The 25,785-nt window shown below is 26.3% G+C and overlaps 1 protein-coding gene across 1 annotated transcript in view; it reads left to right on the forward strand.

The window, feature by feature from the left end:
• The window catches only part of LOC129236354 (sialin), a 46,772-nt gene extending 22,228 nt beyond the window's left edge, over window positions 1-24,544 (forward strand). The window contains exons 4-7 of the mRNA XM_054870696.1: window positions 1,993-2,142; window positions 2,214-2,346; window positions 23,992-24,236; window positions 24,317-24,544. Of these exons, the coding sequence (XP_054726671.1) occupies window positions 1,993-2,142; window positions 2,214-2,346; window positions 23,992-24,236; window positions 24,317-24,445 (657 nt within the window). The 3' untranslated portion in view covers window positions 24,446-24,544. The remainder of the gene's footprint in view (window positions 1-1,992; window positions 2,143-2,213; window positions 2,347-23,991; window positions 24,237-24,316) is intronic.
• The last annotated feature ends 1,241 nt before the right edge of the window (window positions 24,545-25,785 follow it).

Consider the following 25,785-nt stretch of genomic DNA (forward strand, 5'->3'; position numbering starts at 1 on the left):
TCACTTTTTTGATGAGATTTTCAAAAATATTTTGGAATAAGTGATGACTATATAAAGGGTGATCAATTTAGAGGTATCGGACTTTAAATAAAACAGCATGAATTCAAATTCATTGGGCAATCTTAATTATTTATGGTATTTTTTAAATATAACCCCTTTAAAATATTGACCAAAATAGCGTCGTAATTCGACCATCCGTAAATACCGATTTTGAATGACTCGCTGAAGGACTTCAGTCGGTATCTCGTGAATAACTTTAGTAATGTTGGCTTTCAATGCCTCAATCGAAGCTGCTTTATCCACAAAGCTTTTAGACTTTGCGTAGCCTTGCCCATAAAAGTCCATAGGAGTGATTTCACACGATCTTGGTGGCCAATCCACTGGTCCGAGACAAAAGATAAATTGCTCACCGAAACGACGACGCAATAAATCCATTGTTTCACGGGATGTATGGCTAGTAGCGCCTTCTTGTTGGAACCAGCGCCGTGTCGTTGTGGAGATCACGGGCTTCACTTTACGACATCAAAAAGTGGTTTATCATGGCGCGATAGCGTTCGCAATTCACTGTTACATTGGTGCCAGCCTCGTCTCTGAAAAAATTTGGCCGATGATTCCTCTAACCAGTAGGCGGCACCAAACGGTTGTTTTTAGTGGATATAATGGATGTCCATAAATGGCTACGGGTTACACTTCAGCCCAAACGCGGCAATTTTGCTTATTGACGTAGCCATTAAGCCAAAAATGGGTATCATCGCTGAACGGTAATGTACACCATAAGTTGGCCTGAGCCACGTTGAAAACTTTTCTCAAAGGTGTAAGGTGTAAGTCTTTCCATGATGAAATGTCAATGAATACTGAACAAAAATGATGTATTTAGTTTAACAATATTCACGCGTGATCCGTGAAAAACCCCCTATTGGAAAAAGTGCCTCTCATCTGGTCGTCCCTTATTCATGGTTACATATTAATTGGACCCATTACTCAGCACTTTTGCAAATAGAAAGGCTTTTGACGTGTCTATGTCGACATTTTTATTCGATCGACCAGTAAAATGACCTCTAAATGTTGGACACATACATACTCTGTTACCAAAGTGTTATGTTCTCAAAGTTTTGGATGATTGATTTAAGGGGGGGGTAGAGTCACAAAATCGAAATTTTTTTTCCTCACTCATCTTATAGTAAATCATTTCAAGAATGTTGTGTCAAAATTTTAAGTGGATCGGAGCAGAACTCTCAAAGTTATAGCCTTTGTAGGCACTCTACCTCGAATGCGGAGCATCGATAATTTCTCAGAGTCATTTTTTCAAACGCGTTTTTCCCGAAACTAATTCTTAAAAGTCGGTGCCAATCACAACTCCGAAACTATTCAACCGATTCTTTTAAAATTTGGCACACGTTTTCTAAATCAAAAATACCTCCCCCCTACACTGTTTTTTTTTTTATTTTTTTTTTTTAAGGTTGTTTTTCACTTACAAATATGGCGAAATTTTTCGCCAAAAATGCTCGTTTTACCTTTTTTTGCCATCAAAACTACAAAAATGAAAAAAAAAAAATTTTGTTAATGTAGGGGGGAGCATTACGTCATACTTTAACTGAAAAATTTGACTTTTTTAGTTTCAGATGATTCTACGACGAATGCCGATTGGCACCGCAGAGCACCTCTCGAAAAACATATCTCCAAAAAAACTCTGTCATGGGCTTATTTGTCAATATTTTATTATTAATATTTTTTAAAAACTTATTGAAAAGATGTACAATAACATGCAACTGATTTTATTAAAGTATCTTAAGCCATAATTCTGTAAAAAATTAATAAAAAAGTGTTTTTTTTAGCGCTAAACCCTACAACCCCCCCCCCACCCCCCCCCCCCCGCCCCCCCTTTAGATCCCTGTACTCAATTTAAATTTTGAGGTTATATTGAAATATAAAAATATACGATTTGCAAATATGTTAATATCTACATTTTTTAAAATGTATTTTTTTTTTCAGTCAACCCATATTCCCTGCAAGAAAATTCTAACATCTGCGCCGGTATATGCATTCATATTGACGCACGTTTTCCACAGCTATGGCATAATTGTGCTGACAATGATGCTCCCGCGATTCTTAAAAGAGGCTCTGGGTTTCTCAATATCACAAGTAGGTTTGTACAAATATTTCGTAAAATCTCTAAAATTCATGTATGTATTTTTTATTCTTTAATCTACAAGTCGGGCATTTTCGCTTCAACTCCGTTTTTGGGGGCCATCATTGCCAAAATCATCACTGTGCCCATATGCACATACGTCGAGAGAAGACCAAACTATAGGCCAACATTTTATGGAAAAATATTTTATGTTTTGTGTAAGTATTTCTTGAAATATATTCATAGTAGCAGAATATTAATGCGCACCTACCACGACTATCGGACCTAGAACTCGCCGTGTGCGAAGGGACCTTTAAGTGGTTAATCTAGGAGTAACATATTTGCTGTTCTTTGTCGGTTCTTTCACCTAATCCTGAAACTTTTAATTTCAATACAAGATAGCCTCCAAAGTTTTCTAACCCATAAGATTCTACATCATTCAATGTTGAAAACCTGTTTCGATTTGTGTTGTACCCTGTTCTTCGAAAATCTATGTATGTAGGAGTTATTTATAACTTTAGCGCATTTCAAACTATCGTCAACATCTCTGCATAGTCCACGTTGAACTGTTCTTATTGGGGCGCCGTGACATTTTTTAAATAATAGCCAGGTATGAGAGGAAATCGATGGGGTTGTTACTTCTACCATGTAAAATGTGCTTTGGGTGAAAAAAGTTAAAAAAGTGTAAACATCCGAATTAACCCTTTGTAGTGCATGTACCATTTTTGATAAAGCTTATGGCTTTTCCAGAATTTTTTCTGAGAAATCTTTTAAATTTATTGATCTACAAATTTGTACACATATTATGTTCTCTTTGCACTGTGCTTTAAGATTTAGTATTAGTAGTATGTATATCCCCGGATCCAACGCAATATCAAAATTTTCAGTTAAAAATTGAAAAAATGCCCAAAATTTCGTGTTAAGAATTTTGACATTTTTTCAGAATCCAGCACAATATCAAAATTTTGAGTTAAAAATTGAAAAAATGTCACATTTTTTAACATTTTAGTTGATTTTTTAACATTTTAGTTGATTTTTTAACATTTTAGTTGATTTTTTAACATTTTAGCTGATTTTTCGAGTTGGGTCGATGTATATTAAGTGAAAAAATGTTAAAATATTAACTACGAGTACCTCAAAAATATTAACTACGAGTAACTATAATATAGGGGTGGACTACAAACTGTAGTCCACCCTAAATATTAACTACGACTCAAATAATACAAAATATTGATTAAAATAAATATATCTATTTTTTGAAAGTTGGGTCGATCTCAAATAATACAAAATATTGATTAAAATAAATATATCTATTTTTTGAAAGTTGGGTCGATCTCAAATAATACAAAATATTGATTAAAATAAATATATCTATTTTTTGAAAGTTGGGTCGATCTCAAATAATACAAAATATTGATTAAAATAATATAAATATATCTATTTTTTGAAAGTTGGGTCGATGTCTATTAAGTGAAAAAATGTTAAAATATTGATTACAAAATATTATAGTAATCTATTCAAAAAAAAAAAAAACAAAAAAGGATACATTTATTTTTTAAAGTACCTTTCAAAAAAAACGACGAACTCCTCAAAACAAGAGTCTTTTAGTCAGATTCGAACTTGCAACAAAATTATTGTTATAATTCCAACTGCTTAACCAACTCATCTAACCATCATATTCTGAAGTAATGTAATTACAGCTGAGTAGTATGCAAAGCAAGCAATGCTGATAAGATCAGCATTGCTCACAATCTATAAATAGAATAAGCATAAGCACAAACCAAAAAATGAAATACTGTTGAATATGTTCACAAATTGCAAGATAAGCATAATATTTGGTCTAGAATATTCAATTAAGCTTTTATACATCAACACATGTTTCGACTCTGTCGAAACCGTTTGACAAAGTCAAACATGGTTACAAGTGCAGTATGTATTTAGCGTTAGAAGAGGGTGGACGCAAAAAAAAACAAAACAAAAAGATTTTATAACTATGGCTGGTAAGTGTTTTTTTTTTTTTGTAATTTTTTAAGTTTTTATTAATTTATTTGTTTCAAAAGAAAGTATGGATTTCGATGAAAGCAAGGATGGATTTGATGAAGAAGGGGAAAAATTTTTTAAAGATCTTGAAACCTTCACCGGTTTTTGTATAGAAAAACATATTTCTTCTTTTAATCAACTAAAAGAAAAATATATATTTGAAGGCATTGGCCTAAAATTAAAAAATGAAAAATATAAAAATTTTTTGGATAATATGTTTATGGATAAAAAAGATAAAAAAAATTATAAGAAAGATAAAAGAGAATTTGATTTCATCGATTTAAAAGAATTATTGGAATCAAAACGTGTAAACCAATCTAAACCAATTGGTTTAGATTTTAAAATTGATAATGAATTTATACAAAATTTACAAAAAGATAGTATTGATGATAATATTACAAAATTATATAAAATTAATAAATTATTATTACAAAATAAGAAAAATACTTTTTATATAAATTGTACAATAGGATTAATTTTAGAAGAATATGCAAGAAAATTGCAATTAGAAAAAGGTTATAAAAAAATTGGTGTAAAATGTAAATATATAACTATGAAAGATATATATAAAAAATTTAAAATAAGCGAAAGCTATGCTTGTAAATTACGCTATATAGGCTTTTTGGTAACACAATACCAAAAATTGCAAAATTTAGATATAACCATTGATGGATTATATAAATATAGAAAAATATTAGATATAGTTTTTGATGAAAAAAATGAAAAATATAAAGATTTCCAAAATAACTGGATATAATAAAAAATAAAAATCTTATTTAAACAAAAATTCAAACATTTTTTTATACTGTAAAGAAAAATTCAAACATTTTTTTATATCTACCATCATTTGTTTCTTGTTCTTTGTCTATTACTAAAAATCCAAACTGTTCTTTCCAACATTGAATACACATATTTTTTAAAATATCATAATCAATATCATTACAATGGTCATTAAATATGTGCTTCAGATTAGTCTTGTCTTGTTTAAATATAATTATATAGTTTGCATTATCTCTTATCAATTGTTTAGGTATTTTTGAATATGTTTGACATAAATAAAAACAAGAAATGTTATTGTGTCTACCATAAGCAAAATAATTGGCAATATTATCTTGCTGTTCTGTAGATATATCATCAAATATTATTACAGAATATGGTTTAATATTTTCAGGTGTTGGTAGAGATTGAATTGATAAACATTTTATATCTTTAGATTCCAAATCATTTTTAACACACAATTTATTGAATTGAATTATCATATCTTCTAAAAATTTATATTTTTCTTGATAGCAAGTTTTTGAACAAATTATTATATCAGAATAATAAATCTTTGATAATATATTTAATAATACATTTGTTTTTCCGCAATTACTTGGTCCACAAATAATTGCTCTAATAATATTCGGAAATATTTCATTTAATCTTTTTATTGGTTTATGAGTATCAAAATTTTGAATAGTTAATTTAATTTTATTATCTAATTTAGTAACTTTTAAATGACCATCCATAATTTAGAATTTTAGATAAATTTTTTTAATCTATTAATATAATTAATTACATATTTATTTCAATTAATTTTTAGTTAATTTTAATTTTATAAAAATTTAAAAAAACAAGTCAAACATGCATTACTTGATTTGTTAGTGGATTATATGAATAACTATCATCACTAATAATTAAACAGTGAACGACTGTATTTGATGGAAAATCTTCTGTCCATTTAAATTCAATTTTAATATCAATAGCAGCCTCTTTAATTACCTCATTCTGTTTAGATGTATCAATGCATATTATTGGATATTCTTTTAAAAATGTATCATAATTAACTATTGGTAAATTATTTATACTAGAACCATAATATGAATTTTTAAAATCTAGAAACATATTATATAATGTATCAAATTTATTTTGATTAATAGATAGTTGCATATCATAGTTTGGATATCTATTTGTATTTAATTTAACTACAACATTTTCTAAATTACAATGGTCAAATTTACTATTGTCTTTATAATTATTCTGATTTTTTAATGTTTGAAATGCAATAAGAAAATATCTAGGTTTAGCACTAGATGATGTTATATTCCAGGTATAAGTCTTTACAGCTGGAATTGCAGTAGTACAATAGTATCTCCAATTTCTAAAATACATTTGAAAGTTTGTATTATTTGAAATTTTTTTATTAATTTCATGATCAACTTCAACTGAAAATTTAACATGAGGCATTCTCCATATAATTTGATTAATATCAATAGAAAAAGTATGATCACTTAAACTACTATCAATAATTAAACAATTTGTATCATCATTTGATCTTATTAATTCTAATTTTTGATTAATTCTAAAAATGAAATTTTTGTAATCATCAAAAAACCCAATTAATATACATAATGGAATGCTAACAGAAAAATAACCTTTCTTATTACAAACACTACCTTTATTTACAATTTGCCAACCAGCATTATTTAATGGTAAATCATTAGAAAATGATGCTAAGCCTTTAATTGTTGTTGTTATTCCAGGATTTTCAATTTTATCAATTTCAACTGAATTAATAAAATATGTAATTTTACTAAACAGATTTATTATACCATTATTCACAAAATTTATTTTATCAGGATTAAGTTTATCTAATATTTTACCATCTTTATCTTTAGCAATAATTTGACCTCTAATATTAAGTAAACTTTTTGATGGTAACGTTTTAATGTCTTGATTATTAATATTTATTTCTATTGGTCTTCCATATTCGTTTAATAGTGTAGAATTAGATGGCAAATGTTCATAAAAGTCATAAGATTCAATACCTTTTTCTTCTTTCATTTATTTAACTAAAAAATATTATTAAAAATTTACTAATATGTGCTCGAAACCTATGTTTAAAATAATTGTAGTCTTGTATTTAATTGTCTTATCAAATTATAAAAAAACATTATTAATAGAATAATAATTAGTACCATTGAAATGTATTCATTTTGCATTATTTTATCTATTCCATTTGAAATAATAAAATCTATTTTTGATAATTGATTATTTTTATCAAAATTGTTTTTACAATTATTCATTTAAATAAAAATTTTTTTCCATTTTTTGAATTAATGACATAATATTATATAATAATTCTTTTACTTCATTCATATTCGTTAAATTTTCTCCACTAAAATCGCTTAGTTTGATATTATTTTCATCAAGTTTAGATGCTAATTTGGTAGTACATTCTGTATTTGATAATTTTATTAACGACTTTAAATTATTAATTTCATTATAAGATAACATACTAATATAAATAATAGCAATGATGACTATTATAAGTGTTGTTATTATTACAATTTTTGTTATACTATTTGAATTGTTGGCATATATATTACCCTCCCAATAAAGATCAGATTTACTATTATTTTCGAGTGGTATTATTTTCACATGCATTTTTATAATTTTTATTCAGAATTATTATTTGTATTTATTAAGATATTTTTTTTATTTTTTATTTTTTATATATCAAATTGAAAAATTCATCATCAGTTAATTGTCTACTTTTCTTTTTTATAGTTGGCATTTCATTTTTACATTTTATTAATTCTTTAGCTTTATTACGTATTTTTTCATAATTTTCTTCAGTCATCATTGTATTTCCATCTGCTAAATTTTCAATTATATTTTCCATTTGATTGTTTTCTACTACTAATTGATTCTTTTCTTCTACTAATTGATTTATTAGATCAGAGGAAACTGTTTGTGCAAATTCTAATATCATTTTTTCATTTATAAGTTCATGTACTATTTCTCTACTCGCTTCAACTGCAATACAATTATTATATTCCAATATATTATTATTAGTTTTTCTAATAATTCGTGCATGATTATGCCATTCATCATTAGGATCATTAGCAGCAATATTTAAACGTTTAACAAATGCAGATCTATTTTGTATAAATTTAGGATTATTACGTAAAAAAAGTTTAGTTTCTTCAATTTGTTTATTAATTTCTTCCCTATTAATTGTTTTCATATTATTAAGTCTTAATTTCAATACAGGAGGTTCATTTTTTTGAATAGTTGTAATGGTATGAATATTTGACATTTTGACAATTTTAATGGTTTACAAAAATAAATTTATTATTTATAATAATAAAAAATATTCAAAAAAAATTTATATATATAAATTATAAAATAAATTAAAAATGAATTCAAAGAAAATGATATCACCAGCACAATATTATATACCATCACAACCACCTCTAAAAAAACAATCTAATTTAAGTATTGTAAAACAACATATATCTAGTTTGAAAAATGCAAAAGTTGGTGTAAATATACCAAAAAATATGAATGAATTAAATCAATTTAGAGCTGAAAATTATGCATATGAGTATTTAAAATCTGCACTTGCTCTCAAGATAACTAAAACTGATTTTTGTAAACAAAAACATATTTCCCCTAATACACTAAATATTGGACTAAAAAACATTGGTATGAATACTATACGTAAAACTAATAAACAAGAGAATAAACAAGAACAATTGCGAATAAATGAAAATCAACAAGAACAATTGGGAACATTTGAAAATGATTCAAACCAAGAAAGAAAGAAAGATAGAAAAAAAGGTGGATATAATTATAAAGCTGAAATTATTACTGAAAATTTCTAAAAATTTGGTAAATATAATAAATATAATAATTATCCAAATAAATAAATAAATACATCACATTTTCTATTATAATAAATGGTACGATATTATGGTAACGGTATTATAAATAATCTTATAAATAATCTTCCATTTGAGTTACATTCTCCAGGATATAATTATTTAGGACCTGGTACTAATCTTGAATTAAAACTTGAAAAAGATATACATCCAATTAATAAATTAGATGAAGCAGCTAAAGAACACGATATTGCATATTCTAAAAGTAATGATATAAAGAAAAGACATGAAGCTGATAAAATTTTAGAAGATAAAGCATGGTCAAGAGTCTTAGCAAAAGATGCTAGTTTATCAGAAAAAGTAAATGCATATTTAACTACTAATGCTATGAAATTTAAAAGAAAAATGGGTATGGGTTTGACAACTCACAATTCATCAACTGAAGAATTGATAGATAATAAAAATGAGAATAAAGATGAAATTAATTTTATTCCAAAATGTGGACGATATATTAAATATCCAATATCACTAAATGAAGATCAACAAAAACAAGTTTATGATGCTATGAAAAATAAAACAGATATTACTATAAAATTAGAACCAATTCAATTACTAAGAACTAAAGAAAGTGTAATGAATGAAACATATTTACCATTAACTAGAAAACAAATTAATTCTATAAAAAAACACGTTTCCGAAGGAAACGGTTCACAGAGTGAATATGTTTCACAAAGTCAAACAGGTTTACAAAGTAAACATTTGGATAATAATAAAACTACTTTTAAAATTTTTATATTAAAATTATCTATGTCTCAGTTACAAAGTTTTAATAATGAAAAAATTGGAGGATTTTTACCAGCACTATTACCACTTATTCCAGCAATAGGAGCTGCAGTTACTGCAGGAACAACATTATATAGAGCATATAATGATAAAAAAACTAACGATAAATTATTAGAAGAAAAAATACGTCATAATAAAGCATTAGAAGAAAAAAATATAAAATCTGGTAATGGTATGTTACTTAAAAAATCTGGTAATGGTATGTTACTTAAAAAAAATTTGATTTTGAATTAATTCCAATTAAACCATTAAGTAATTATGATTTAAAAAAATATGCTAGAAAATTTAATATAGCAAATTTTAGAGGTGTATTCATGAAAGATAGATTACCAAAAAAGATAAAAGATATAGAATGTGGAATAATAAATTTAGATAATAATAATGGTAATGGTACACACTGGGTAGCATATAAAAAATATAATAATCATATTTTTTACTATGATTCCTTTGCTATAAATAAATTACCAATATTAATAGAGAAATATTTCAAAACTAATGAAAATACTGTAATTTTTAATAATAATATTGATCAAGAAATAAATGAAATAATTTGTGGTCATCTATGTTTAAAATTTTTACTTAATTAAATAATGCCGACTATATCATTAGATGGAAATACTTCAATAATTTCATGTAATTTTGATGAACCAATAGTTTTAGATAATAAACATGATTTTGAAATGTGTTTGCTTAATTTTTCTACTTATAATTCTATACCGAATATATCTGAAAAATTAAAAAATAATATTTTACATTATGTTGACTCTGTCATTGGTTCACAAAGTGAACAAGTTTCAACGGAGTCGAAACCGTTTGACTTCGTCAAACATATTTTCGAAGGAAATGATTCACAAGATAATTTACCTACAACAATCAATGCTAACAAAATAATTACATTCCCAATTGGTTCATATGAAATAAATGATATAAACAATTTTATAAAAGAGAAAATAAAGGGTATTACTATTAAACCAAATATGACAACATTAAAAGTTGAAATTAAAAGTGATTATATTATTGATTTTACACAAAAAAATTCCATAGCTTCATTACTAGGATTTAGTGAACAAATTATTCAACCTAATACATTAGTATCATCTGATTTACCAGTAAATATTATGAATGTTAATTCTATTAGAATAAAATGTAATATTGTAGGAGGTAGTTATGAAAATAATAAACAAACAAATATTATTCATGAATTTTTTATTAATGATAAACCTGGTGAAAAAATAAATGAAATACCTAGAAATTTAATATACTATCCAGTAAATACAAATACTATTAGAAATATAACTATTTATATAGTTGATCAGGATAATAATTTAATTGATTTTAGAAAAGAAAAAATTAGTATAAGATTAAATATTAGAAATGTAAATTGATATAAAATTAAAAAAAATATTTGTTAATAAATTGGAAATAATGGGAGAACTTCAAGAAAGTTTAACCAATCAATTTAATAAATTGAATATAACAATAGATAATAAAAGATTATATCATAAAATAGTAAATGGTGAAAAAATATGTTTGTCTATTAGAGATGGTAAAAAAATATGTTTTTCATGTTTAGAAGAAAAAGATTTAAATTATTTTAGAAATGGTCCTGGATGTTGTCGTGAATGTTTTAATTCTAGATTTACATTTTTAGTACCATGTGAGTGTGGTAGAGCATATTTTTACAAAAATAAAACTAACCATTTTCGTTCACAATTTCATCAGAAATATTCTAAAATAAACATAAATTAGTTTAAAATATTTTTGCTACTTATACATCACAGATTTAATTGATTAAGTGTATATTTTATAATTTTAAATTACAGAACATAAAATATTTAAAAAAAATTTTTCTATATAAATAAGGAAAAATTAAGTAAAAATATCAAATAAATAAAAATGAATTCATTTAATATTAAAGAATTGAAATCCAAAAATTTAAAAAATCTAAAAAAATATATTAGAGCAAATAAACATATTTTTCAATTGCCAAAATATTGGTATAATAAAAATAAAAATAGTTTATTAAACATAATAAGTGTTTTAATAGAAAAGCATAATAATGATGTTATTCAAAATATATTTCAAAATTTTGATGATTATGAATTTAATTTTAATTATATTGATGAAAAAATTGTATCTAGACCTATTGTAAAAAAATATGGTAACTTATGTACAGATATTGTATTTGAAAATAATGAAAAAATTGATATTAATCATCATTTAGATCTATTAAGACCAAATTTTTATTCATACATTAATAAAGGTGTAGTAAAATATAATCATTTTAAAGTAAGTATAGTTGTAGAAGTAATTCTAGCAAAAAAAAGTAATATAACATTTCCTTATTATTATCGATCTGGTACACATATAGTTAATTGTCATAACATTGTTGAAAAAATTGATTTAATGATCGAGGAAATAATTAATAAATTTCATGGATATTGTACTATGAAAACTGGTATTGAATTTTCTAGAATAGTACAAACTACTATATCAAGAGATAAATCACAACCATTACTTGGTGGATCATATATTCCATTTACTAATATGAATTGTATTAACATTAAAAATATTGATAATAAATGTATTTTATATTGTATCTTATATTTTATTCATCAAGATGAAATTGTTAAAGATCCTCAAAGACCAACAAAATATAAAAAATATCTTGAAGATTTAGAAAATGATGATAAATTTAAAAATCTAAATTTAGAATTTCCATTTATAATTAATGAAGAAAATGTTAAAAAATTAGAAGATTATTTTAATATTACCATGAATTTTTATCATTATGATTCAGATGAAAATGATGCAACTGAACAAATTCAATTAATATATAAAAGTAATTCTTTTGATTTTCAAAGAAAACATATTAATATTTTATATTTAGAAGAAAATATTACCAAAGAAAATATTTCCAAAGAAGAAACATACAAATCTCATTTTGTATTAATTAAAAATTTATCTGCATTTTTAAGTGGTAAAATTCACAAATATGATAAGCATCTACATATTTGTGTAAAATGTTTTAAACATTTTGATAAATCTGATAAACTAGAAGAACATATAAAAGCATGTTATTTATTAAAAGATGATAATAATATAATACAAAATATAAAGTTACCTAAAGAGGGTGAAAATATTTTAAAATATAAATCTAATGGTGCAGAATTATTTCATCCATATGCATTGTATGTTGACTTTGAATGTATATTGAAGAAAATTAATAAAAGAAAATCTGACAATTGTGAAAATACAATATTACTTCATGAACACATTCCAAATAGTTATGGTATTTATAATACTTATAATAAACAATATATTACAAAGAATAATTCTAATAAAAAAAGATTGTTAAAGTCATTTTTAGATACTTTAATAAAATATGCTAAAGATTATAATACTGTAAGAAAAATTAATCATGAATTAATTTTTGATAAAGATTCTTCACAAAAATTTGATAATACTAAAAATTGTGAAATTTGTGATGTTTCCTTTTCTAAAGAAAATAAAAAATGTTGGGATCATGACCATACAACTGGTAAATATAGAATGGCTTTATGTAATACATGTAATCTAAAATTAAAGATGCCAAAATTTTTACCAATTATTATTCATAATCTAAAAGGATATGATTCAAAACTATTTCTAAAATATTTAGATGAATTTCATCCTGAAACTGAAACTAGTGTTTTAGCAACAAGCACTGAAAAATTTAAACAAATTAGAAAACCAGTTATTGTAGATGAAACTAAATATTTAAAATGTAAAAATGAAAAATGTAAATATGAGTATAATTTAAAGACAAGAAACACTTGTCGTAATTGTAATTCAACAGATTTAGAATTATATACAGTTGTCGAAAAAATAGAATTAAGATTTATAGATTCAATGGAATTTATAAATACTTCATTAGATAAAGCTATTAAAAATTTATTAGATGTTAATGATATATATTGTGTAACATGTAAGAAAATAAGAAAAATTGATTATGTATCTTACAAGGTAGGTAAGAATAGTAATACCAAGAATAACTTGTATGCTTGTAGTACTTGTTCAGCTTGTAATACTAGAAATATAAAATATATTAATTTTGATCATTTAGAAAACTTTAATAATGTTTTTAAAGAATTATCATTAAAAGATAAATGTTATTTACTTAGAAAAGGTGTATATCCATATGAATTTATTGATAATTATAAAAAATTAAGTATAACAACACTTCCACATCTTGAAGATTTTAATTCATCATTAAATGGAAATATTAATATTAATAGTTATAAATTTGCAAAGAAATTTTGGAAACATTTTAATTGTAAAACATTTAGAGACTATCACAACTGGTATTTAAAATTAGATGTTATACTTTTAAGTGATGTATTTGATAATTTTAGAAAAGAATGTTTTAAAAATTATAATTTAGATCCTATACATTATATAAGTTCACCACATTTAAGTAATTCAGCTGCTTTAAAATTAACCAAACAAAAATTAGAATTATTAACAAATCAAGATATGTATGAATTTTATGAAAGTGGAACTAGAGGTGGAATATCACAAATTGCACATAACTATGCTAAAGCTAATAATTGTTATTATTACATTGACAACGATTCACAGAGTGAATATGTTTCGACTCTGTCGAAACCGTTTGACGTTGTCAAACATGTTGACATAGTCAACGATTCACAGAGTGAACACGCTGATATTGTAGAACAAGTTTATAAATTAAGTAAAGAGGAAGCTTCTCTTAAAGGTATATACGATTCTAAAAAATTAACAAGTTATATTTTATATTTAGATGCAAATAACTTATATGGATGGGCTATGTCACAAAAATTAAGTGTTGGTAATCATGAATGGTTAAATGAAGATGAAATTAAATACTTTTATAATATTAATAATATAATAAATAAAGATTTTGATAATGGTAACATTGGATATACATTAGAAGTTGATATAAATATTCCTACAGAATTACACAACTTTTATAATGATTATGCTCCAGCACCACATCATTATGTTCCACAATTTGAAGATTTATCACCAAATCAAACAGACTTAATTAATAAAGGTATTGGTAGTAAACCAAATGATAAAATTAAGAAATTAATGTGTACGTTATTACCTAAGAAAAATTATATAATTGATATAAGGTTATTAAAAGAATATTTAAATAATGGGGTAGTTTTAACTAAAATTCATAGAGGTATTAAATGTAGACAAGAAGCATGGTTAAAAAATTATATTGAAAAAAATACGACGCTTAGAAAGAATGCTAAAAACGATTTTGAAAAAGATTTTTTCAAACTTATGAATAATAGTGTATATGGGAAACAAATGGAAAATGTTAGAAATAGATTTAATGTTAGAATAGTTAAAATTGAAAAAATTATGAGAAAACTAATAAGTAGAAACACATATCAATCAAGAAAAATAATAGATAGTAATATGTGTGTAGTATTTGGTAAGAATACAAATATTAAATTAAATAAACCTATCTTTGGAGGACAAAATATTTTAGATTTATCAAAATTATTAATGTTTAAAATGTATGTACAACTTAAAACTAAATATGGTAATAGAATGAAATTATTAGGAACAGATACTGATTCATTTATTCTTTATTTTGAAGGTAAACATATTGGTGATGATTTTGATATTTATTCTGAAATGAAAGATGATCTAAATATTTATGATACCAGTGATTATATTGATAATTTTCCAATTGAAGACTTAAAATCTAATATTAATAAAAAAGTACCAGGAAAATTCAAAGATGAATATAATGGAATACCAATTAGAGAATTTTGTGGACTTAGAAGTAAAATGTATACATTTAAGACAGATGTTTGTGATAAAAAAGTTTGTAAAGGAATAAAGAAAAATAATATTAAAAGGTTAACAATTGAAGATTATAAGAATTGTTTAATTAATTTAGAAAATAAAAATGAAACTGTTCATAATATTAGATCATATGATATGAAGCTATATACTACAGAAGAAAATAAAATTGGATTATCACCCTATGATGATAAATTTTATTTCAATAAAAAGTTGAATAATAATGATAACGATAAGTTAAATAAGACTTACAAATTACCCTGGGGACATTATGAAATAGGAAATGTAGGTAACTAAAACGAACCCCCTCTCTACTATACATTAATATTAACTTAGATTATTTTAAGTATTTTGATATTGACAAAGTCAACAGTTTCTGAAGGAAATATTTAAATTATTAATTACATTAGATTAAGTTTTTTTAAATTTTTTATATTAATATTTTTTTTTTTAATTTTTTCCATTTAGATAAGTAAAATTTTTTAATTATTTTTCAATTATATTTGTTTTAATCTGTAGTTTACTTTTTTCAATATTTAATTCACTTTTTTCAATATTTGATTCAATATTTAATTCACTTTTTTCAATATCTGATTGTTTTATAAATTCGTCTACTTGAATACCTTTATCAATCTTATTATTAGTTTCATCATTTTGGTTAGTAGTATTATTTTGAATAATATTATCTTTATTTTGTAAAACTAAATCTTTAAGATAATTATCAATTAAAATTTGTTGTTCTGAATAACTATCCAATTGTTTTTCTAAACTGTTTTTAAAATTTTCAATGTGTGTATCTATAAAATCTACTCGTTTAATTATGTTAATAATATTAGACTTATTATGATTTATATTCTTTTCTAACTGTTCTATTTCTTTATTTAAAATAATAATAGCTTCCTGATTCAAATCTACTAATTTACTAATACTCTCTTTTGATTTATCACCATTTGAACGAATTTCTTCAACTTCATTTTCTAACGATATTATTCTATTAAGAGAATATTCGTTAGATGAATTTAATTCTGAAAAAGATTTTTGTCCAAACTTATCAATTCCCATTTATTAGAATAAAAACTTTTCAATTTATTTAAATTTATGTTTAATTTAATTAAATAGTCAACATATTTTCTTCTCTTAGTTCCTCAATAATATTCATAATTTCATTATGTATTTCTGGACTATCATTTCCTGCATTATACTCGCCTATTAACAAATTTAATCTATCTTTTAATTCATTAATATCATTCCAATAAACACGTTCAGATTGTGAACGATTCGCAAAACGAACATATTTAGTAGGTAAACTAGTTTTAATTTTAAAATTTTTTAATGATTTTGAAAGATTATTTTTTGAATTTAAACCAGATCCTACTTTTTCTTTTATAATTTTATTTTTAATCAATATTGGTCTAATAAAATTCATATATTTATTTCCAACGCTAGATTTAATACGTTTAGAACTTTTGTCATTATTTTGCATGTAAGCATATGTTGATAATATAATTTCTTCATAATTTTGTAAATCATTATTTGTTACAGCTGTTGATGGTTCTTTTAAAGTTATTAATTCCCATAACCCTTTTGTTCCATTATAAGTTTTATTATTTAAAATAATATCATTATTACTAATTTTTACTTCAGTATTACCAATCCATAAATCTTTTCCATCTTCAGATCTTAGACCAAAAATATTGTCACATAATTTCATATCAGAATTATTTAAATTTAAATATTTCATTGCCATATTTCCAATTTTTTCGGAAATAAATTGTACTGGTGTAGATAACGTTTCATTTGCACTACGCAAAAGAGCGTCTTTTGATGTTGATGGAGTCAACTGTTCGCTTCGTGAACATGTGCTAGTTGTTGGTGTACTTTCAACTAATTTTTGTTTGTTTGTTTTTCTAATTGGTGATAGTTGCTTTTCGTTAAATTCATTAGTTTGTAAATTCATATTATTGTCAAACGGTTTCGACTCCGTTGAAATATGTTTGACTTCGTCAAACGGTTTCGACTCCGTTGAAACATATTCACTCTGTGAACCGTTTCCTTCGGAAACGTGTTCCTTTCGGGAACGGTTTCCTTCGGAAACATGTTCACTTTGTGAATGTCCATCTATTGTTTTTTTATATGATTGATTTGATTGATTTAAATCTACTATTAAATTTTTAAAGCTATCATTTAAATTGTGAACATTAATAACTGATTGATTTAATGGTTGAATAATTGCTTGAAGATCTTCATTAATTTTTTCTTGTTTTATTACTTTGTTTAAATTAAATTGTTGAAGTTTATTTTTTAAGTCTTTTTGTGTTTTAATATATTCTTTTAAAACTTTATCTGATATCATTGTTATTTAATTAAAATAAATTTTAAATATTTTTGAAATGGATAAAGATGAATTTATTGATACTAAAAATAATTATTTTCAAATAGCAAAAGAGTTGCATAAACCAGTAAGAAAAAATTTTGAAAGAAGAAAAATTATTACTAAAGGCATAAATGAACTATGGGCAGCAGATTTACTAATTATGACAACAGTTAATGTTAGAATTAATAGAGGATACAAATATATGCTTAATGTAATTGATACATTTTCTAAATTTGCTTATATAGAGCCATTAAAAAAGAAAGATGGAAAAACAACTTCTGAAGCATTTTTAAATATTATTAAAAAAGCAGGTTGTGCCCCAAAATTACTTCATACAGATTCTGGTAAAGAATTTTTAAATAAACATTTTCAAGAAGTTTTAGATAAATACAATATTAACATGTATCAAACATTTAGTGAAAAGAAATCATCAATTGTAGAAAGATTTAATAGAACCATTAATGAAAAACTAAAAATACGATTTGAAATTCAGAAAAATACTAATTGGATTGATGTAATTGATAAAATATTATATGAATATAATTACAAAGATGTACATAGAACTATTGGTATGAAACCTTGTGAAGTAAATGAAAAAAATGAACAATTAATTTTTGATAATTGTTTTAAAATTAATAGAAACAATTTAGAAAAACCACTTTTTAAAATTGGAGAAAAAGTAAGAATTCAGTCACATAAAAAACAATTTGAAAACAAATATAAAAATAATTGGACTCGAGAAATATTTTATATTAGTAAAATTTATCCATCTAATCCAATAACATATTTAATAAGAGATTTAAATTATGAACCAATATTGGGTAAATTTTATAAATTTGAACTTCAAAGAGTTCAAATTTGAAGTTTCCTACGAGAACTTATAAAGAAGAATTACAAAAAACTATTCAATAAATGTAAACATTTCATTTTTGCTTATCTTGCAATTTGTGACTCATATTTACTCTGTCAATGGCATACGCTTATTCTATTTATAGCTTGTGAGCAATGCTGATCTTATCAGCATTGCTTGCTTTGCATACTACTCAGCTGTAATTACATTACTTCAGAATGTACGGTTTAGCTGAGTTGGTTAAGCGGTTGGTATTGTAACAATAATTTTTGTTGCGAGTTCGAATCCGAGATATTTTGCGTTCCATTTGGAACGCTTTTTTCTTTTGGAACGCTTTTTTAAAAGATACTTGCAAAAATGAAGGTGCTCTTTTTTTTTTTGTTTTGCTTTTTTTTGAATAGATTACTTTAAATATTTTGTAATCAATATTTTAACATTTTTTCACTTAATAGACATCGACCCAACTTTCAAAAAATAGATATATTTATTTTAATCAATATTTTGTATTATTTGAGATCGACCCAACTTTCAAAAAATAGATATATTTATTTTAATCAATATTTTGTATTATTTGAGATCGACCCAACTTTCAAAAAATAGATATATTTATTTTAATCAATATTTTGTATTATTTGAGATCGACCCAACTTTCAAAAAATAGATATATTTATTTTAATCAATATTTTGTATTATTTGAGATCGACCCAACTTTCAAAAAATAGATATATTTATTTTAATCAATATTTTGTATTATTTGAGTCGTAGTTAATATTTAGGGTGGACTACAGTTTGTAGTCCACCCCTATATTATAGTTACTCGTAGTTAATATTTTTGAGGTACTCGTAGTTAATATTTTAACATTTTTTCACTTAATATACATCGACCCAACTCGAAAAATCAGCTAAAATGTTAAAAAATCAACTAAAATGTTAAAAAATCAACTAAAATGTTAAAAAATCAACTAAAATGTTAAAAAATGTGACATTTTTTCAATTTTTAACTCAAAATTTTGATATTGTGCTGGATTCTGAAAAAATGTCAAAATTCTTAACACGAAATTTTGGGCATTTTTTCAATTTTTAACTGAAAATTTTGATATTGCGTTGGATCCGGGGATATACATACTACTAGTATTAGTAAAAATATTTATTTGGAAAAGAGCTACAGCTGATCTTCGGGAGTTCGTCTCAAAAAAGACGTTTTGCGGTGACCACTATATCTCTGATCTGGATCCTCTGTAATTGAAAAACCAAACAGATTTCGGTAAATTAATGTTAAATCTAGTGATTAATCGAAGGAATAAACCAAATATTTTTTTTACTAAATTGCGGTTTCTAATAAAAAATCTATTTTTGATCAAAATTTAAATTGCTTATAAAAAAAATGGTGAAAAAAAAATTTCGATTAATTACTAAAAAATATATTTGAGAAGCTCGTGCTAAAATTACGGTTTTCGGTTTACTAATCGGTTTAGCAGTTTTCGAGTAATGTTGGTCACCGACTTTGAAAACACCTTTTTGAGAAAAACGCTTATAAAGTTTTAAGTTAAAGCCCTTTACAACGCCTTTTCAAATTTGCGTGTAACTTCGAATATATTCACCGGAACGATATTAAATTTTCTGTGTGTATTCTTAAATATATGTACACTAAGAAAAAAATAAATAAAATCGATTTTTTGAAAATTCTAACTATTTGTTTATTCAAAAGGATAAACACTCCCCTTTATTTACGGAACATGATTTCATTCATATGGCTACATCGGCTGGCTTCACAGTTTTTCAAGACTTTGATGATGGTTTCGTGTTTTATCTCCCGAATGACTTGCTCGATATTTGCCTTAAGAACCTGAATACTTGTTGGGTTGTTTGTATAGCATCGGTCCCCCACAAAAAAGGCTAAAACCGTTAATCGCAGCTCTGAAGTAGCCAATTAGCAACGCCAATCAGACAATACCCACATGTTACGCATTCGTTTAGGATTTGGCGTAAAATCACTTTCGTCACATGAGGAAATGTTCACGTCTGATCTAGATGGTTATGCAGGCGGTTCCATACTTGTAGGGTTAGCATTTCTGATGTAATCTGTGATGAGTTTTTGCTTAGCTGGTTTAGAATCTTGTTTATATGTACAATTCCCGATAGGTCGACATGCATTTTTTAATTAAAAAAAAAAACCGCACTATTTCAAAACCGCATAAAAAAAAGCCGCATAAAAACAGAACCTACTGTATAAGTAAAATAAATACATGTATTGTATGTCGAATATAACTGTGTATTATTTAATTTATGTTGGCTTGTGCAAGTAGCTCGCCGTTTATTTCAAAATCTTGAAAGTAGCTCAACACATTGAAAAGGTTGGCGACCACTGCACTAAGGTTTGAGGACCAGAAGAAACGATTACATCTCTTTGGTTTTAATTCGCATTCAGTAAATTCAAATGCTTTATAAAATGTGTAAAAAAGTTTTCAATGTTAAGAAAATTTGAGAGGAAAAGATTTAATATTCTTTCATATCCTTAAAAGGAGCAAAAAATTAAATTTTCACTTTTAAAATATCAAATTTTATAAGAACCAACAAATTTTCATTAACACTAAAATCTTGTCAGAGTGACGACCTCTTTAACCTTCTTTTTTTAATAATAAATTTTTTTTTTTTAACTTAGTTTCGGTAGCTTTAAATTAAAATAAAAGAAACAAACACCAAACTTAAAAATGTTCGCTTTTTGAGTATAACTACGACAACGATATGCACATACATATTGTGCATTTGTGTTAATTCGCTTCAGACTTAAGACGTAAGCAGGTTTCCCAGCTGCCACTGTTACTTCTACTGCTATGTATATCTAACTTGCTTTACCATTATAGACGGAGAGCTCATGACCAAAAAACCCAACATATTTTATACTTCTTGAAATTTTGTGTGAGATTAGTTTTTTAATACTAGAATCGATATCCGGCGGGCTGGCTGCTCAATAGCGGTCTTAATTATGCGTTCTTATTTTTTAAAATTGTTAATAAAAAACATTTACTCAACATATTTTATACCACATGAAATTTTAACAGAATTTCATTTACGGTCTGTATAAAATGAAACGATGGTTGCCAGCCCATTCTCATGGTCCCAAAGTACTGCCAGCCCATGAGAAAGCCATCACAAGGGTTAAAATTTGTAATTTGTAAGACTGAAAAATCTGTAATCACTCAGGTTTTACAAATAAATGCAGCTGCTATCATACCGCAAATATTCGACATAGTCATAATCGATGGATTTTTCCTGCTTCACTTAATGAAAGAAATTCCAAACACTTTTGGAAATTTATCAAAAAAAATTATCTCATTCATGCAGAAGACACCGGCCAAAAGATTCGACATCATATTCGACCAATATTTTACTCCATCCATTAAAGATTATGAACGAATACAAAGAGGAAATGTCAGCAGTATCGATTATAACATCACAGGATCCGAACAAACTCGACCTAAAGATTTCAATAAAGAATTAAGAAATAGCAAATTCAAGGACGCACTGGTCAGATTTCTCATAGAACATTGGGGAACAGTGGAACTGGCGTCATTTATTGGTAATTCAACCATAAAATTGAATTACGATGTGTGCTATACATTTACAAGTGACGGCGCCTCTGTATCGAAAATCGTCGATGAGGAAATGTCATGCGAACTTCAGGAGGAAGCAGATACAAAAATTGTGTATCATGTGTGTAAAGCGGTCTGTTTTAATAAAATGTTCCGATACTGACATACTGATCATCATGCTGGGTAACATGGACCATATTTCGCATGACGAATTGCACATATTTGTGGAATTAGGAACTGGCAATAACAAACGTTGCATTGATATCAATGATCTCAGTGAACAACTCGGCCTATCCCTATGCCAGAGTTTACCAGGATTACATGCCGGCCTTTTACAGAAAAGGTAAGAAAAGACCTTTCCAGATATTAAAAAAATCACCGGAATATCAAAATGCTTTTATTGATCTGGGGAATATAAACTCCATCGCAACAAAAAATCATACATTTAAAATGCTGGAAAAATTTGTATGCGAAATGTACAATTTAAGAATCATAAATGACGTGAACAGCGGTCGCTTTTCTAAATTCTGGGAGACATATAAAGCGTCAAATGTAAACGCCGCATTCCAGAAACAGCTGAAAAATTTGGACGCATCGTCTTTACCGCCATGTAAAACCGAGTTACATCAGCAACTTCTCCGAGCTCAATATATTGGAAATACATGGCGAAACGCTTATTTGAAATTTCCAACTTGTTATCTCCCAGAATCGAATGGCTGGGTGAGAAATGGAGAATTTCTTTCTTTTAATTGGTTTGATGGCGACCAATTCCCTCAATCAGTCCTTGGAGCTGTCATAGAAACTCCTTCAACGAATGACAACATTGAATCAGGTACAGTATTTTACGCCTTCATTCATAGTCCGAAATATTGCAACTATCAGGTATTTTGATTGGCGGTATGATTTTCTTTCAGATGCTGAAGCTGAAGAAATAGAAAATGACTATTTCAGTTCAGACTCGGAATCTATTTCTGACATAGAAAATTAAAAATTTAATTTTGTTTTTTTTTTCTATTCATTTAATAAATTAAATACATAAATAAAAGAATAGTAAATTAGAAATAAACCTTTTTTAAGAAAGAAAAAAAAAAATCATTCTTCCCATTTTTGCAAGACTGTACGGAGAGACAGAATATGAACAATATACGCTCTCTCTCGTGCGCCCACATTCACGTAAGTCGGTCTCGCTCGCAATCACAGGAATGAAAATTTCCAAATTTTGCATGTGAAGCAATCAGAATGGGCTGGCTCTACACATTTCATCAATTTATTGTATTGCCAATGTCGTGTAAAAAAGACAGCCGGTATAAAATATGTTGACTTGTGCTTCCATCAACGCACTTTCAACATGGGCTGGCAGTACTTTGGGACCATGAGAATGGGCTGGCAACCATCGTTTCATTTTATACAGACCGTAAATGAAATTCTGTTAAAATTTCATGTGGTATAAAATATGTTGAGTAAATGTTTTTTATTAACAATTTTAAAAAATAAGAACGCATAATTAAGACCGCTATTGAGCAGCCAGCCCGCCGGATATCGATTCTAGTATTAAAAAACTAATCTCACACAAAATTTCAAGAAGTATAAAATATGTTGGGTTTTTTGGTCAAGAGCTCTTAGACTATTACACCCGTACTATTATTTTATTCACTTACTTTTCTATTCAAAAGGCAACCTTCTCACCATTAAATTCCTTGTCATCATTATGTTAACCAGTGCAGAGCAACACATCGTTATTAACTTGATGATTCTGTTCGTGGGTGTTTTCTCCGATATGGCATTTTCTGGCGGTTATTGGCCCAGTTTGTTACACTTAACACCGTCATACGCAGGTTTGCTTTCGGGAATTGCGAATGCGTTTTCAACTTTCAACGGCTTCATTTCGCCAATCATCATTTCCGCTATAGCTGTGCAGGTGATAATCGCTGAGACATTAAGAAATGTATCGATTACGTTTAATCGATGAGTTATTGTACATTTTTCAAATTTTTACAGGGGAACAAGACTGAATGGAATTATGTAATGCTTACTTTGGCTTCTTCCTACATTTTAGCTGCAATCATATTCGGATTATTGGGCAGCTTTAACTTGCAGCCATGGAACAAACCTATTGAAGAAGTCTGAGTTGTTGTTTGTTTTATATAAATTGTTATAAACTGTAGAAATGTGTAAATTTTTATAATATTTATTAACCCTAATATATAAATATTTTATTAATATAAACATTTTTTTGTATTTTATAACCATGTGCACAATCTGCCGTTCGGAGGTGCCATAAAAGCTGTAAGTAGCACCATTTGGAGGATGTGCTTGGTCAAGCAGAAGTGTACAGGAGTGTATCTATTATATAAAGGGTGGTCAATTTAGAGGTATCGGGTTTTAAATTGAAATAAAACAACAAAAAGTCGAATTGATTGGGCAATCTTTATTATTTTTGTGTAGAACCAATCATGGCATTTATTTGTTAAAGATAATCCCTTTCAAATGTTGACCGGAACTGCATCGTAATTCGGAAATCCGTAAACATTAATTTTAAAAGAGTTGCTGGAGAACTTCGGTCGGTATCTCGTGAATAACTTTAGTAATGTTCGCTTCTAAGAAGAATTTTGGTCGGTATCTCGTAAATAACTCCAGTAATGTTGGCTTCCAATGCCTCAGTCGAAGCTGGTTTATCCCCAAAACATTTAGACTTTACATACAACTGGGGTATTTAAGCCTTGTTCACCTAACGTTTGAAACCAGTCAAGTGATGGGCATGTAATGTACTGCTACAACAACAACAACCACTTACTGTCAATAAAAAAAAAAGTGCATTACCTTCCAAATTCCAAAATATTTAAAGCTTTAAGCGGTGAATTTTAATAACAAAAATCTTTCATTGAGTAGACATTGATAACAGATTTATTTTCATGAAATATATACGCATTTTTTTTACTATTATTCGCATACATGGCAACTAAGCATTAAAAATTATCGCGCAATCGAAAGATTAAGGGGTTAGGGGTAGTCAGAAACTCGAAAAATTTATCATTTTCAATCTTTTTTTTTTTTGCTAGGCAATTGCTTTATTTTACAAAAATAAAAACATAGCAAAAATTCAACAAAAAAATTAATAATTGTAAAAGTTATCGCTGTTTGTGTGGAGCCCGTTTCTCCAGAAGTCCTTTGCGGTGATCTTCACAAGTCCTTGGATATTCATCTAAAATCAATCGGACAAGAGAAATTAGTTTTATTAATAGATAATCTTGTCCCTGATCGAAGCTTTTTTTTTAAATTAACAATATGGCGGGCTCAGGAAATATTTTTCAGATTTTCGAAAAAAAAAACCAACAATTAATTGTTTAAAAAAATTTAAATTTTCGATAAGAAAAATCCTTCGATCAGGCACGATTTCTTTATGTTTTTCAAAAGCAGTATAAATTTTATTGAAATCTACCAAGCGGTTTTAAGTTACAGTGATCACC

The sequence above is a fragment of the Anastrepha obliqua genome, chromosome 1 (genome assembly GCF_027943255.1).
Source record: "Anastrepha obliqua isolate idAnaObli1 chromosome 1, idAnaObli1_1.0, whole genome shotgun sequence".
Classification (NCBI taxonomy): Eukaryota; Metazoa; Arthropoda; class Insecta; order Diptera; family Tephritidae; genus Anastrepha; species Anastrepha obliqua.